A 16,514-nucleotide genomic window follows, 5' to 3' on the forward strand; every position below is an offset into this window, starting at 1 on the left:
AGAAGAGGGAATCATTTTTACATTACAAATTTTCCTTTTCTTAACAGAATAATTCATTGCCACATTTTCTTTTAAGTAGTGAGTTCCCTTACTGCATTAAAAAGAAGCATATTATAGAAATATTCAAATATACATAAAAGTAGAGGACAGTAGAAAGAAACCCACATGCCCATCACCACCCACTTGAACATTCGTCGGCACTTGACCAATTTGGTTTCCTTCATGTCCCCTCCCCCCTTACTGGATTGCTTTGAGGCCAGTCCTAGTCATACTGTATTTTTATGTGTCAATATTTCAGTATTTATTGCTGCAAGATAGGGACTTCTTTTCTCTTTCTTTCAGACATAACCCCATTATTATTACCATAACACTTGAAAACTTAATCTTTTTTATCGCTATTAGCAAATGTTCAGTCAAGATTCCTATTTCCCTATTTACAGTTCCCTAAGACAGCATCTGTATTCACAAGTGCCCCAGTGGTTTTGGGAAACAGGATCACTTCCTGCACAGGGGGTCCCCCTAGTTAATCTTCATGCACATACGGTTGTTTTTTTTTTTTTTTTGGTACTTGGAAAAACTTGCTTCTTACATCTTTGCTTCAGTTTTGTCTGTCTTTTGCTCCGCATGTCCTGCCAAAGTTATGTCTTAGATCAACCTGGTTGAGTTGGTTTTGCTTTGTGCTTTTTGACTCCTAGGTATGTTTCCTTTGGAGTACAGGAATGTTTCCAGACAATTCCTAAAGAATTAGTGGTTGTAATAGTGAGAAAAAAGGCCTCTCACTTCAGAGACACTGACGTGGAAAGTGGTGGAGGGGTTCTGCGGACAAAGCCTCAGACTTAGGCTGACCTGAGTTTCATTCTAAGATCTGCCTTTTACCATCTGTGCGATCTCAGAAAAGTTGCTCAATCTCTCTAGGCCTTGTTTTCCTTAGTTTTAAAAGAGGAAATAATACCTCCCTTCTAGGAATGTTGTAAACATTAGATGAGGTAATGTGTGTGGAAGGCCACTGCAGAGCTGCCATATGGGGCCGCTCAGGTGATGCACTGCACAATTCCAGGTGACACCATCATACGGACTACGATGTGTTTGAAGCTCCGTGGAGTGTGTAGTACACAGTCGCACAGGATGGCCCTGAGTCACACTCCTTTGGTTTCTGCAGCACTCTACAACATGATAGAGACAGTGACCCTTGTGGGTACTTTTTTGTAGTTCTCTGCTGCATGCTGTCATCTCCTCAGTGGGTGTAAGCCACTGAGGAACAGAAACCGTGTCTGATTTGGTGTCTCAGGGCTGCGCGCAGGGAGTGGTGAAGAGGACCAGCTCCTCAGAATTCGTCATTCCTGAGGCTGAACCATGGGTGTGAGGGATGGATAATGCCCGCTTCTCATCTAGTCCAGTGATTCTCTCACTCCGTGATCTGTAGCTGCTTTTTCTCAGGTGGATTTTTACGTACAATTTTAACATGCTTGTTTAATGTACAAATTTAATACGTCTTTAATTTAACATAAAACTAGAACTGCGTTTTCTCTGAGAGAGGTAGGAAGCATTGGCGGGTAGGTCAATCTGAGAGAGTTGGAATGATGGTCTTTTAGTCAACATCCGTTGGCTGCTTACTGTGTGCTGGGTGGTGGGGGACGGTGATAAGGGACACCATGCACTGGGCAGAGAGGCCCCTGGAGCATAGGGGCTGCTGGGAACTGTGTTAGGAAGTCTCTGGGGAGGCCATTGACAGACATGGGGACAGCGCCTCCAAGTGGCCACTGCTGTCAGTTATGTGAGAGGTTGCCGAAGCAGGTTTTTAGATCTCTGCTTCCAATAGAAAATAATATGAGCCTCATGTATAATTTAAAATTTTCTAGGAACCACATTAAGAAAATATAAAAAGGAACAGCTGAAATTAGTTTCAATCACATTTTATTTAACTCGGTATGTTAAAAAGGTTATCATTTCAACATGTAATCTGTATAAAGGAAGTTATTAATGAGATATTTTGCATCCTTTTTTCACACTGTCTTTGACATCCAGTCTCTGTCTCACACGTATAGCACATCTGAATTTGGACTAGTCGCATTTCAAGCGCTCCACAGCTGCGTGTGGCTGGTGGCTGCCATATAGGACGGCGCAAGTTTGGAGAATTGTGCTGTGGTTCTTTTGGAGTTCAGTTTTCTCAGTCTCCCTGAATCTTGAGTATAATAAGAAAGCACTCCAACTGCATGTGGGAGACAAATTTAGGTAGAGAGAGAGAGCGTGTGGAGAGAGATGACCTTTAATTCAGTGTCTTCTTCCTTTTGTGTTAATTCAGAGAGTGGATTCACAAGCCTAGGTTGGAAAGGCGAGGTACCTCATCATGAAGGTCACCCACGGAATGCTCCTGTGTGGGCTTTTCTGGTGTCTAGGAAGAGGGTTGGTTGGGTTTCTCTAGGTGCTGTTTTAAACCAACTGCAGCAAAAGTAAGGACTTTGGTGTGAAGGACGTGGAGCAGGAATGCAGCCAGGTCTCAGGATGAAGTGCGTTCTGTCTGTGTCGTCTCTGCTCCATCACTGTTCTCAGCTGACCAACCCATCTGGGGCCAAGTCGGGTGGTGGGAAGATGTCTGTGTACAGCTCCCAAGTCCCCACTTTAGAGTTGCACCCACACAGTCTCTCTCTCACTTTCCTTTTTCTCCAGTTCTCAGGGTAAGGAACCTGGCCCTCTGGGTCTCACCTGGGTCGGGGGAGGGGGTCAGGGGAAGATAGAAAAGCCAGGTAATTCTCAACCAATAAGGTTGCTGCAAACCTGTCCTCAGGGATGTGGCTGCCACACTGAAGGGGCCATGGTGAGCTAGGCAGGCTTCCCCAGGGATCTACCCTTTTTATTTTATTTTTTACTTTTTAATTTTTTTTAAAGATTTTATTTTCTCCTTTTTCTCCCCAAAGCCCCCCGGTACATAGTTGTATATTTCGTTGTGGGTCCTTCTAGTTGTGGCGTGTGGGACGCTGCCTCAGCGTGGTCTGATGAGCAGTGCCATGTCCGCGCCCAGGATTCGAACCGACGAAACACTGGGCCGCCTGCAGCGGAGCGCGCGAACTTAACCACTCGGCCACGGGGCCAGCCCGGGATCTACCCTTTTTGAACTCCACCAGTTCTCTTCCCTGCCCCTTGCTTCTGGACTTACTTTGCATGAGCCTAGCACACAGCTTTCTGATCAAGGGCAGATCTTGAGGGAGGTATTCCAGCAAATTCTCACCTTCATAATTTTGTTCCTTCTTTGGTTTTAAATATTGGGTGATCATGTTTTGTTTTGTTCTGTTTCAGACCCCCCTTCTCCAGATGGATCCCCTAATATTACATCTGTCAGTCACAATTCAGTCAAGGTCAAGTTCAGTGGGTTTGAAGCCAGCCATGGACCCATCAAAGCCTACGCTCTCGTTCTCACCACTGGGGAAGGTAAGGAGGGGTCATTATGCCAAGTGACAAAGGTCAAACAGCCAGTGAGTGATACCCTTACTGGGCGCCATTTCCGTGCCCACTGAGGCACATTGGTGATACAAATATGTGTCTGTTTTTACACTGTTGCGCACGTTTTGACACTCAGATGGGAGTGGGAGAGGGTAAGCTATTTGCCTGATCACCTAGGTCAGAGGTTGACAAACTTTCTGTACAGGGCCAGATAGCAAATATTTGAAGCTTTACAGACCCTGCAATCTCTGTCCTAGCTATTCAGCTCTGCCATCGTGGTGTGAAAGCAGTTGTAGAAGATACATAAAAATGAGTGTGACTCTTATTTACTAAAATGGGTGGGTGGCTGGATTGCACCCTTGGATCCTAACTTGCTGACCTCTGATTTAGGTTTTTCATCTCTTTTACAACACAAGGTCTTTCAGGTGGCAGAATATTAGCCTTAAACAACTTTGTCACACACACACGTGCGTGCATACACACACACGCGCGCACACACACACACACACACAAATCATCCTGATAGGGTGACTTTCTCTCGCAAGAAAACAGAAAATGATTTGCATTTGCAGTGAGAACTTGCAAAGGGCATCCTCACAGATGAGAGAAGGGGTGGAGGAAAGGCCACCTTTCCTTAAAGGGCTCCCTCACGCGCTTGGGTGGGAAGGAGGGGCTGAATCACGGCGTCTTTGTTAGCTGCATGTGGGTGCTTCACACAAGGCCTGGGTTTAAAGTGCCAAATTTTGTCATTTTCGGTGATTCTTTGAACTGAATGTCAGGAGTGCAGTGCCACTCCCGTCAGCCTCTCAGCCTGTGACACTGTCCTCATCTCCTCGAGGGCAGCAGAGTTCAAGCCCACTGTCAGGAGTGTGGGGATCCTGGAAAACAGGGAATTTGCTGGTGTTGTAAACCTGCGGCAAAATTCACATAGTGATGTTTAGATCTCTCTCTCTGTCTTTTTGTTTGGGGTCTGTTTCAAACCCAGTCATTTTGCTGTGAAGGTTTTCAGCAAACCCCAGGCTAAGACCTTTGCTGAAGAGGGAGGCATCGTTGCTTAGTGACCAGACTGACTGATACCAGCCTGTGGTGGATGAGACCACACGCTCCCAATCTGATGGTCTGCTACACTGTTAGAAATACAACTACACCACACAGGCAGTGTGGCCTTCAGTCCTTTTAGCTTTCTGTGCCTTCATTTTCCCATCTGTAAAATGGGGATGGTAAGCCTACATGTTGAGATTATTGTGGACATTAAATGAGTTGATGTCTGTAAAGCACTTAGTACTTAATATCAGTAAAGCCTGGCATAGAAAGCATCCTTGAGAGGTGTACCTATCATTGTCACCCAGTGTCAACATCATTAGTTAGGTGAATCGGAGACTTATGTCTTTGCCATCACTTTCTGATGACTTTTCCTCCTGTGTGTCCTTTCTTAGCTGTTCACCCGTCTACAGATGTTTTGAGATATACGTATGAAGATTTCAAAAAGGGGGACTCAGACACTTACGTGACATACCTCATAACAACAGAAGGAAAGAGACGCTCTCAGGGCTTGTCTGAAGTCTTGAAATACGAAGTTGATGTTGGGAATGAGTCAACCACGCACGGCTATTACAACGGGAAGCTGGAACCCCTGGGCTCCTATCGGTAACGGCTCCTCCTTCTTGGTCTTTCAAGGCTGAGCCTCCTGCATGCAAAGCTTCACATGCCGGGGCACTGGACACTGGACACATCTCAGCCACCTCCTTTCCCTCTTGTCATCCCACAGGGCTTGTGTGGCTGGCTTCACCAATATTATCTTTCACTCTTCCAATGACGGACTCATAGACGGGGCCAAGAGCTACGTGTCCTTCGGTCGCTGTTCAGATGCTGTTTTCTTGCCCCAGGATCCAGGTAGAGGAAGAACCACAATGCTGTTAGCAACTGAGTGGGTTTTGGCTTCCAGCGTCCACCGAAGGCCGGGTGTCTGCACGCCTCCCTGTGGTCCCCAGGAGGGTTGAGAGCCTCATCTCTCCTCTCAGAGGTTGAGATGTCACTTGGCCAACAATGCCCAGCTCAGCTTTCTCTTCTGGGGTCCCAACACCCCTGCCCCCTGCTCTCCCTCCTCTGAGTGCCAGCTGTGCTTCCAATCTGCAAAGACTATTTAGTCCTTTTCTTCTCAGTGTAGTCATTTGGGTGCCCACGTGCCAGACGTGCAATGTGACTTTTGGTGCATAGAACCCTTGAATATTAGGATCAGAAGGAGCCACAGAAATAGTCTTGTCCAACCTTCCTTTTAGAAATGAGGCTGTTAAGGCCCAGAGAGAGGCAGTGACTTGCCCAGGGTTACACAGTGGCTTAGAGACAGGCCTATCATTCTGGTCTCAGACTCCTCGTCAAGTGCTCCTGTCTTTTACTACACAGAGTGAAGTGATGTAGGAGCTTCAGGACCCAAGAGGGTACATCCCTTACCTTCAGGCCAGAGACAGTTGGCCAGCTGGTTTGTTAGTTTGGTTTCATACTCAGTAGTTGTTGGCTGCAGGAAGGAATTCAGCAAAGTTCAGGGAGTCCCCACACCCTTCTCCAGTAAACACCTGGGTTTTATGTCACCTGAGCACAGTGCTGCTGCTCGTACGTGGGTGTTAGTCTCAGAGTCAGAGGCGGCAGGAACCATGTGGAACATCTCGTCTAGTTGTTTTCAAACAGTGGCTGTTCCACCAAACACGGCCGAGTCCCTTTTTTTTTTTTTTTTTTTTTGAGGAAGACTAGCCCTGAGCTAACATCTGCTGCCAGTCCTCCTCTTTTTGCTGAGGAAGACTGGCCCTGAGCTAACATCCGTGCCCATCTTCCTCTACTTTATATGTGGGACGCCTACCACAGCATGGCGTGCCAAATGGTGCCATGTCCGCACCCAGGATCCGAACCAGTGAACCCTGGGCCACCGAGAGGTGGAACGTGCAAACTTAACCACTGCGCCACCGGGCCGGCCCACAGCTGAGTCCTGAGATGCCCCCACCCTACCTCACCTAAGCATTTCTGCCTGGTTTTCTATTTTATTTATTGGGCTGCTGTAGGCCGTTGCATTTGAAGAAAGAAGTCCGCGGGTGAGAACAACCTGAAAATCACTGATCTAGCCCACTTCCCTAAATTTGCAGTTCAGGAAGAAGCCTGGAGAGGAGGAGTGACTTCCTCAGACCATCCAGTTAGTGGCGGACTGGGAACAAGGAATCCACTCCCAAATGCCCTGACTGGTTTTAGGTCTCAAGTGATTTAACTGTCCTCTGCTACACACACACACACACACACACACACATACTCTCTCTCTCTCTCTCTGGTTCGAGGCTGTTCCAGTTGTTAGTGAACACCTCCTGAACTGCCTCCCATTTGGACTTTTCCCAGGTGTCATCTGTGGAGCGGTTTTTGGATGTATCTTCGGTGCCCTGGTTATTGTGGCCGTGGGAGGCTTCATCTTCTGGAGAAAGAAAAGGTGACTATTGCTTATGTTAATAATAAGACCCTACTTTTCAAGGGAGCTTTTTATGATGGAAAGTTTTAGACATTCACACGACTGGAAGGAATAGTGTAGTGAGCCCCCATGTTCCCATCATCCACAATCTTGGCTCTCAGAGCAGTCTTATTTCATCCCAGCCCCCAAGCTGGAGGATTTTAAAGTGGGTCCCAGCCCTGACATCAGGTCGTGGGGAGACCCTGCACGTAGGGTGCCTCTGTCAAAGGGTGCATTCTAGGTCACAAATCAGTTTCATAGTGGGACAAGGTTGTGTTTTAGAGTTAACTAAGTTTGAACACGTGCTCCGTCTCTGGCTGGCTGTCAGGGATCTTAGCCTTAATGTCTATGATAATCTATGATATGGGGATAATAAGAGTGCCTACTTGTGATGCTGAGGAGCATTAAATAAATAAGATGCTCTGGCAGTGTCTTGTACCTCATACGCTATTATTATTTTATCTCTACAGCTACCCTTTCGGGTAGTTAAATAGTTAAAATAGCAACTGTTTTGAGCGCTTACTTTGTGCCTGGATTTGTGCTGTCCATGAATTCTCTCACTCCTGAGGCTCTGTGAGGTGGTGTTGTGAACCCCATTGCAAGGATGCTGCAGCTGAGTGTAGGAAGTGTGGAAAGAAGAATGAAACCAGTGTTGAGTAGTTTTGTGGGGGTGCTGTGATAACGGAGTATCTACTTTCTTTGCTCTTCTTTTCTGTATTTGTTTTCACCGTAAGCATGTATTACTTTTATTTTAACAAGAAACAATAAAACAGTTTTTTTACTCCTCTCTTGCAAAAAAAAAAAAAAATCAGAATCTAATGCAAAAACCTGGAACACAGCACTGCCTGTCGACTCAGTAAGGCAGGTGACAGCAGGAGAACCGGGCGGAGTGCGTTAGGGACCCTGGGCCGGGATGAAAATGCCCTGGCTGGCAGCACCTGATGACAGCCCATGACTCCCAGCCGATGCACAGGCTTCACATGCCACACGGTTGGGAAAGAGGGTGTGCGTTGATTACAAAGCTCACACACAAATACACACACCCACCAATGGAATCATACTATACATATTATTTTCTAATCTGCTCTATTCTCTTAAGACATTGTGGAGGCTTCATTTCTTCTTCCTGTTAAGTGGCTACAGAGTATTGAACTGTCTGGATGTGATTTAACAGTTTCCTGGTTTTCAGTGTTTTTTTTTCTCATGGTTTCTTATTCTTGTGCCTAAATCTTTGGGTACATTCATGATTTATTCCCTTAGGGTAAATTCCAGGCGGGGCAGTTTTTTGGTCAGAGGGTACGCATGGTTCCAATTTTGTACTGCCAAACTGCCTTCCAGAAAGCTTTTTAAAAAACACCAATATGGAGTTTAGCCAGCTGTGCAGGAGGGCACCAGGTCCCCCACCACCTTGTCAACACTGGTTATATATACATATATATATATATATTTCTTTTTGTGTGCGTGTGTGATGAAGATTGGCCCTGAGCTAACATCTGTTGCTAATCTTCCTCTTTTTTCTTGAGGAAGATTGTTGCTGAGCTAACATCTGTGCCCATCTTCCTCTATTTTGTATGTGGGATGCCGCCACAGCATGGCTTGACAAGTGTGCTAGGTCTGTGCCCAGGATCTGAACCTGCGAACCCTGGGCTGCTGAAATGGAGTGGGTGAACTTAACCACTATGCCACCGGGCTGGCCCCGTGCACTGGATATATTGTCTGGTTCATTCCATTAACTTGTCAGGAAGGCTATCTCAAAAGCAGAGTATGAAATAATGAGTCTCAGTTTACCATAGGATAAGGCTGCTGATATATCTATTTACCCAAGGAAATTCCTAAAAGTTGCTTGTCTAAGATTCTTCCATACTTTTAGATGCTATAAAAGAGAGTGACTTCACAGATTCATGATCAGAATTTGCTACTTAGACCATTAAGCTTAGTGTTAGTGAGAGGGACTGACTGTTGTATAGGAACTGATGCTCAGGGCAAAGGCATTTTGTAGGTACATGAGAGCCGGCAAGGCACAAAATTAAACTTTTTGTCTAATGGGTTTTTTTCGTTTCAAAACAGGAAAGATGCAAAGAACAATGAACTGTCCTTTTCTCAAATAAAGTAAGTCTCTTGAGTTATGAGCTTTATTTTAAGATGTTAATTCCCCAATCTGTTCAGTGACTGTCGAGGGGATTTTTGGTGGAACTTGCTGTCATTTTTCTTGATTGACCCGTTTGGCCATGATCTTCCAGAAGTCCTTGCTGCCTTTGTTATTCTGCAAGGACTCTGTGTTCATTAGTCTGCTGAAGCTAGCTTCCTGCCATGTTCTACTATGGCAAGTATCGTTCCACCAATAATTCTACCAATAAATATATATTTTGTGATTGAAAGAAATGGGTCATCAAGATCTCGGAGGAGAGGACTTGCTCAAAGTCACAAAGCCAATCAGTCATGTGATAGGATCTAGAAGTCAGATGTCCTGATTCACATTTCAGTGTTTGTAAATAACATTATGCTGACCCCTCCCCCCAATCCCCCCAATTATACTATAGTTTTTGTTCTTTTGGGAAGTTGTTTACTATCATCTCCAGAGTCGTGGTTGACTCAGTTTTTCTAACGGTGTATTTTTTTTCTTTCCCTTTCTATGATGAAGACCTAGAAAGTAAGTAAGCTCTTTAATTTTTTTGCTAACTTGTATTTTTCTATTTTGAGTACTAACTTTGTTGAATGTAAAAAACCCTAATACGTCGCTTTGTTTTCTTAGATCCAAGTTAATCAAAGTGGAGAATTTTGAGGCCTACTTTAAGAAACAGCAAGCCGACTCCAACTGTGGATTTGCAGAAGAATACGAAGTATGGGGTTGTAAATAGTGTGTTTTTACTTGCTTTATAGTTCGTTTTCCTGAAAGTTGGAAAACTGCTGGTTTTTGTTTTATGGTGAAGCTTTGGGTAAGAGGAAGCCCTCTTGGAGGAGAGAGAAGCTCTTGCATGTTCCTGGGGATTCCACTGTCACCGGGTTGGCTCTGAGCACGAAAACGTATCTTCCTTCTAGCGGATTATGTCTAATCTCGTTGATACCTGAAGATTATCCAGAGAGACAGAGAAACTAGGACTTCAAGTTGAGGGCTATTAACTAGAATAATTAGGAGGCTGTATGAGCTGGAAAGAAACCAGATGGGGCATTTAGGGGGCTGAAGCTTGATGACTGTGGGGTCACGGTTGACTCTTGAGGATTATGTGAAATCCTGCAGAAAGAGTTTCTACTTTTCAGTCCCCATATGCTCTCCCCCACAAACCAGCCCAGGAACTCCCCCCCACCCCCCCAGGCACCCTCATCCTCCATGTGCTGCCCCTGTGGCAGCATCTCTGCCTTCATTGAGATCCTGCTCACCACTTGTGTTAGTTTCCTGTGCTGCCATAACAAATCACCACCAACTGGAAGCTTAAAACAGCAAAAGTGTATTCTCACAGTTCTGGAGGGCATCCTCTAAGTCCCCAGTCAAGGTGTCAGCAGGGCACTGCCTCCTCTGGAGCATCTACAGGGAGAACTCTTCTTTGATTCTTGCAGATTCTGCTGGCTCCCAGAGTTCCTTGGCTTAGAGCTGTGTCACTCCCATCTTGGTCTCTGTTTTCTCCTCCTCCTCCTCCCTGTGTTTCTCCTCTGTGTGTCCCATGTAAGGACACCTGTTATTGGATTTAGGGCCCACCTGGATAACCCAGGATGATCTCATCTCAAGATTCTTGACTTAATCACATCTGCAGAGACCCTTTTTCCAAATAAGGTCACATTCGCAGGTTGCAGGAGTCAGGACGTGGACATGTCTTTTTGGGGCCACCATTCAACCTGCTATGCAGTGTCGCCTCCTCTGGGTCATTTTCTCTGATGTCATTAGGAGGACTTGAATTCTCTGTCCTCATGCCTGTTTCCCCTGTGATGTGTTGCTTGTCACTGATATTCAGCGTTAATTTAATTCTTCCTTGTCGTAACGTTGGTTATTTCTGTCTACACCTCTCTCCCAGCTTGTAAGCTCTTTGAAGGCAAGGTTGCCCTTTTCTTTTCATTTCTGTGTTAGTTTCCAAGAGCCGCCATAACACACTACCGCAAACTGGTGGCTTAGAACAACAGAAAATTATTCTCTCGTGTTCTGGAGGCCAGAAATCCAAAATGAAGCTGTTTAGCAGGGCCTTGCTCCCTCCAAAGCCTCTGGTAGAGGATTGCTCCTTGCTTCATCCAGCTTCTGGAAGCTCCAGGCATTCTTGACTTGTGGCAGGGTGACTCTAATGCCTGCCTCCATCTCCAAATGGCTGTCTCCCCTTGCGTGTCTGGATCTCAGTGTCTCTTCTCCTCTTGTAAAGACATCAGTCATATTGGATTAAGGGCCCACCCTACTCCTCTATGACCTCATCTTATCTCATTACATCTGCAAAGACCCGTAGTTCCAAATAAGGTCGCATTCACAGGTACCGGGGGCTAGAACGTATCTTTTTGGGGAACACAATTTAACCCATAATATCCCTGTATTCCCACTTTATTCTGTCATACTCTATGCTCAGTAGGAATACTATCTGAACACTAAATAAACGAACAACTCATTTGTTTTGTTTTCAGGATCTGAAGATTGTTGGAATTAATCTACCCAAATATGCAGCTGAACTGGCTGAGAATAGAGGAAAGAATCGCTATAATAATGTTCTGCCCTGTAAGTTGGTTGATCCACATTATCTCCCCTTTTTTCTGTCACTGGCCATCACAGCTCTAACAGTAGAGGGAGGGGCATCAATGGTACTAACCAGCCACTTCCACAACCATTCGTTAGTCACCTCCCATGTGCTAAGCACTGATTTAGGCATATTCCGTTGTATTCACTCCTCACGACAATCTTATGAAATAGGTAGTAGAGTATTCTTTTTGTGGATGAGGAAAATGAGGCACAGAGTGGGCAGGTGATTTGTCCAAAGTCACACAGATAGTCGTGGCAGCATCAGGCTTTGGACCAGGTCTATCAGTGTCATTCAGGAAAAATATCAGAGTCTGTGCTCTTAACCTCTCTATCTCGCAGCCCCTTTATTTCAGTCAGTATAGCTCTGGAGTGAAAGGGAGCAGGAGGAGGACAGGCAGGGAGTACTGCTTCTGCTTGTCCAGACACGTCTCTGGTTGGCTGAGTGCGTTCCACAGCTAAATGTGAAGTGTATTTGGGTTCCTTCATGTTGTTGAGAATTAACAATGTCTGCAGCCCAACACACAGGGATAACAACAAATTGAATTTAAAGTGAGAGTTATTTACTACATTGTCCATTAAAATGGAATGTAAATCCTTCTCAGAAAGTTCTTTGTGGCCTCTCTTTTGAGTGGGAATTAGGCCTCAGAAAGATGTGTCAGCAGATCGCAGTTTTGTTCTGATTTAGCTGAAATTTGTTGGCTTTGCTCATAATTTTTGTACCAGGACATCTGGAGACGTTGCCTTTTTTATTTGAAGTTGTGTTTTTCTTTGCTGGCCTAAAACATTAACTTCTGCTTAGATGCAGGATTTTCTAGTTCCTGTCTTCTTTTTCCTCATTTTCCCCTGTTGTACTGACAGCGGGCATTGACCCATGTTTGAGAGAAATGCTTGTGAAACTGAGCTGGTGAGATGTGCCCCAACACTGCCCGTCTAGGGGTCGCTCAGGACTGTTGGCCTGTTCTCATGAAGGTCTGTGGGGACTTTCAGATCCAGAGTTCTGGTCTTGTTTTTTTTTTTTAAAGATTTTATTCTTTTCCTTTTTCTCCCCAAAGCCCCCTGGTACGTAGTTGTATATTCTTCGTTGTGGGTCCTTCTAGTTGTGGCCTGTGGGACGCTGCCTCAGCGTGGTTTGATGAGCAGTGCCATGTCCGTGCCCAGGATTCGAACTAACGAAACACTGGGCCGCCTGCAGCGGAGCGCGCGGACTTAACCACTCAGCCACGGGGCCAGCCCCTCTGGTCTTGGTTTTATTGCGGAGATTTTAGGCTGAAATTCACTTTGGTAACTGGGTTTAGAAATGTTCTATTATTTTGTTTGGGGGAGGGTGAGAGAGTGTCCTGTCAAAGACAGGGAAACATAGGTGGTGCTGCTTATAGCTCAGCCTGACACTTGAAATTTTAAGGATATCATTTCATTTCTTGAGTTGGACAGGTTTGTGCGTGTGTTTTTGAGGATGACAATATTTAGAAAACAAGAGGATTTTATGTTTTGGATCCTTCCACTCATAGTAGTCTTATACATTCAGTTTATTCTTGAAGTTGATACTGTCGTTTTATAACAACTTTTTTATGAGAATAGAGAAAGTGTGAAAAGGGTGGAAAAGTTTACCTGGGTGTCTACCCACTAGGGCAATTTTATTTATTCCTAGTGGAAAGGGCACTAGATTTGAATTCCACCATTTACCAGATGTTGCTTGGAGAAATCACTTGATCTTTCTGACCCTCAGTTTCCTCACCTGTAAAATGGGCATAAAAGCTTGTAGGGTTTTGAGGAGTAGATAAAATTGCTTAGGACATTCCCTGGCTCATGGCACACCCCCTAGGACGTTAATGGTAGTAGGTTTGTTTCATCTGAGAAGGTGGTCTGGCGTGGTTAAGAGTTTGGGCTCTGGTGCTGGGCTGCTGGGGTTGGAACCTTGGCTTTGCCATTTACTAGCTCTCCCCAGGTAGTCATGTAACTTGTGTGCCACAGTCACATATGGTGACTGTGAGGATTAAATGAGGTCAGATATGTAAAATGCCCAGCTCTCAAGGTGTGACAGAAGCCCCATGGTGCCATTTTCTACTTCTTTTGTGTCTCTTGTATGTAACTCTCCTAAAACATTTACTTTTAATAAGGACCCTTTTCTCTTAATGTTGTAGATGACATTTCCCGTGTCAAGCTTTCAATCCAGACCCATTCAACTGATGATTACATCAATGCCAACTACATGCCTGTAAGTGGGGAGATTCTCATAGCACTGGCTTTTTAGGATGAAATCTTCAGAGCTCCTCTTTCTGTGTCTTTGAGATTGAATACATGTTGCTTTCCTTTTTTAGGGCTACCATTCCAAGAGAGATTTTATTGCCACACAAGGACCTTTACCCAACACCTTGAAAGACTTTTGGCGTATGGTTTGGGAGAAAAACATATATGCCATTGTTATGTTGACCAAATGTGTTGAACAGGGAAGGGTAAGTACCTTTTTAAAAAAATTAATTCATTCACTTTTATTGTGGTGGAAGGGTAAGGATATTCAAAACCATTTGTCTTTTTAAAAATAACACTCCTCCAAACATTAGTACCTCTAGTCTTAGAAACTTGTTTTCTGTCTTTGTCTTCTCTGAGAGAAAAGTTTAAAAAAAAACCCTATTTTATTGTTACCTTCCTTTGCGGACAAATATCATTGTTCATTATTCATTAAGTCGCTGCTGCTGGAGTTAGTAAATAGCAGGAGTTGGATTAGTGCAGTGGAAAAGCTCCTGGGCCTGGAGCAGGAAGATGCTGCTCACAGGACAGCTCCGTCCTTCATCAGCTCTGTTGATGGTGCAAGCCCATCCTGTCTCTAAGCAACCAGCTTCTTCATCTGTGAGATGAGGGATTGGACCAACTCGGTGATTTTCAAACTTAGTTTTTAGCACTGGGACCCTTTCTTTACACAAAATCTCAAACTTATCCGCAGATAAGTTTCAGCAGTTTCTGCCCCACTGTGATGGCCTGGAATCCCACGGCCACTTCCATCAAAGATACGATTTCTTCTGGTGATAAAATCCCATGTTTCCGTAAATGGATCAAAGAGAATTGGTGGCATGCCAAAATGAGAAAATCTGCATATGAGGAATGGGACGTAATGTTGCTCTGTGAATTTTTTCATGTAGGTTCATTACTTGAGGAATTAGGATAGGAGTCCAGTCTCTAAACCAGCGGTCCTCAAACTTTAATGTGCATCAGGACCACCTGGAAGGTGGTTCTGCCTCCAGAGTTTCTAATTCAGCAGGTCTGTCTTGGGACCCGGAATTGTATTTCTGACAATTCCTAGGTGCTGCTGTTTTGGCTGCTCCAGTGTGCTCGCTTTGAGTAGCCCTGTCCTAGGGGATAGTGGGAGCCCGTCGGGCAGCATTTCTCTTAACGTTCTTTATTTCGCTTTAATTTAGTAGATGTTTATCTGCCCCAAGTATGTATATGGTGGAGCCAGGGGCTGGGGCCGCAGGAGGGAAAGGTAACAAAGAGCAGTAAGAGATGGCCCCATCTTCACGTTACTTGTGATACAGAAGGTTGGGTTCTGCAGCCACTCCTTTGCATCAGGAGAACAGGCTCTTATGCAAACAAAAGAACGCTGTTTATGAACCCAGATAAACCTTATGGTGCTGTTGAGCCCAGGCCTCACACATGGAACATTCTCATAAATATCTGTTAGACAAGTGAAAATGATGTAGTTAAATTAACAGAGAATGAGAAGGTGAATTTAGACGGGCCCTTGTTCATCTTAAGTCAGGAGAGAAGTGGATGTTAAGGACTCTGGGTGGAAGGGGAAGGGAGCCAGTGTATTTTCTGCAGCAGATACTCCATATGTGTTATTTCTTTCCTATAACAACCCTGTAAGGTGTTATTATTCTATAGTTGGGGAAACTGAGGCTCAGAGAGTTCAAGAACTCTCCCCTATCTTCCTATCTTCTTCCCCACAAGATAGCAACGAAAATCCAGCTGGGCATCCTTAGAGACCAAGCTGGGCATCAACTCCATGGCAGTGATGGAGTTGGAGTCCCAGTTCCATGGTGTTTCTTGGAGCAGGGGTCCAGAAACCAGGATCTTTAAACAAATACAGATCCCTGGCCAGAGTCTGAATCTCTGGAGGCGGGACCCAGGCATCTGTTTTTAAAGCAATACAGACCTCCCGGGTGAGTCAGGTAATCGATCGGGTTGGAAATCACCTGCAGTGGGGCACTCCTCAGGAAGGTGTGTGCGTGTGTGTGCGGGCACATTTTAAGTCATTTGCCAAATGGGGGTTCAGATATTCTCGGGAGCAGCTGTTTCCTGATTTTTGTCTCTGTTCACATCTCCTCACCGACTTTCTAAAAATCAAAGACCCCAAAATGGTTTCATTTGCTCCTCTTTGTTGGTGTCTGTATTTGTATTGCAACTCATGTGTCTCTAAAAGAACTGGGGAAAATTCTCATTTCTTCTAGCTGCTGGGGGTTGTGGGTCAATCAGAGAAGTTTAGTTCGGTGAACAGTTGTGGATCGGCTACTGTTGAGGCCGAAGGAAGCTGGGTGGGCACTGTGTCCCCTGTGAAGGAACAGCCACTCTAAATCAATTTTCATGCAGAAATGTGGGCTCAGTTTGGGCTAGAAATTCTGACTTTTCAAGAGAATCCAGAAATCTGGATTTGTGTGAGAAAACTCCCTATTTTAAAAGAGTTCGCAATAATTGTAAATGATAAACATATAAATTGTAAATTAAAACAATTCTAAGAGTCAAAACAGAAGCCAACTAAGGGACTGTTCAGTTTTCAATATCTGGTCTCTCTTGTGAGGCTGTAGTGATGGCAGATGGCGTGATCTGAGTCTTTATGTAAGAATCCCATTTTATTCTAGACCAAATGTGAGGAGTACTGGCCCTCCAAGC

The 16,514-nt window shown here is 44.9% G+C and overlaps 1 protein-coding gene across 1 annotated transcript in view; it reads left to right on the plus strand.

Annotated features, from left to right (window-relative positions):
* The window catches only part of PTPRJ (protein tyrosine phosphatase receptor type J), a 161,641-nt gene that overhangs the window by 137,171 nt on the left and 7,956 nt on the right, over nucleotides 1-16,514 (plus strand). The window contains exons 12-22 of the mRNA XM_046643099.1: nucleotides 3,295-3,426; nucleotides 4,875-5,085; nucleotides 5,207-5,331; nucleotides 6,817-6,904; nucleotides 8,990-9,031; nucleotides 9,564-9,572; nucleotides 9,675-9,762; nucleotides 11,519-11,609; nucleotides 13,772-13,845; nucleotides 13,949-14,083; nucleotides 16,484-16,512. Coding sequence (XP_046499055.1) covers nucleotides 3,295-3,426; nucleotides 4,875-5,085; nucleotides 5,207-5,331; nucleotides 6,817-6,904; nucleotides 8,990-9,031; nucleotides 9,564-9,572; nucleotides 9,675-9,762; nucleotides 11,519-11,609; nucleotides 13,772-13,845; nucleotides 13,949-14,083; nucleotides 16,484-16,512 — 1,024 coding nt within the window. The remainder of the gene's footprint in view (nucleotides 1-3,294; nucleotides 3,427-4,874; nucleotides 5,086-5,206; nucleotides 5,332-6,816; nucleotides 6,905-8,989; nucleotides 9,032-9,563; nucleotides 9,573-9,674; nucleotides 9,763-11,518; nucleotides 11,610-13,771; nucleotides 13,846-13,948; nucleotides 14,084-16,483; nucleotides 16,513-16,514) is intronic.

Source organism: Equus quagga, chromosome 17, assembly GCF_021613505.1.
Source record: "Equus quagga isolate Etosha38 chromosome 17, UCLA_HA_Equagga_1.0, whole genome shotgun sequence".
NCBI classification, from domain to species: Eukaryota; Metazoa; Chordata; class Mammalia; order Perissodactyla; family Equidae; genus Equus; species Equus quagga.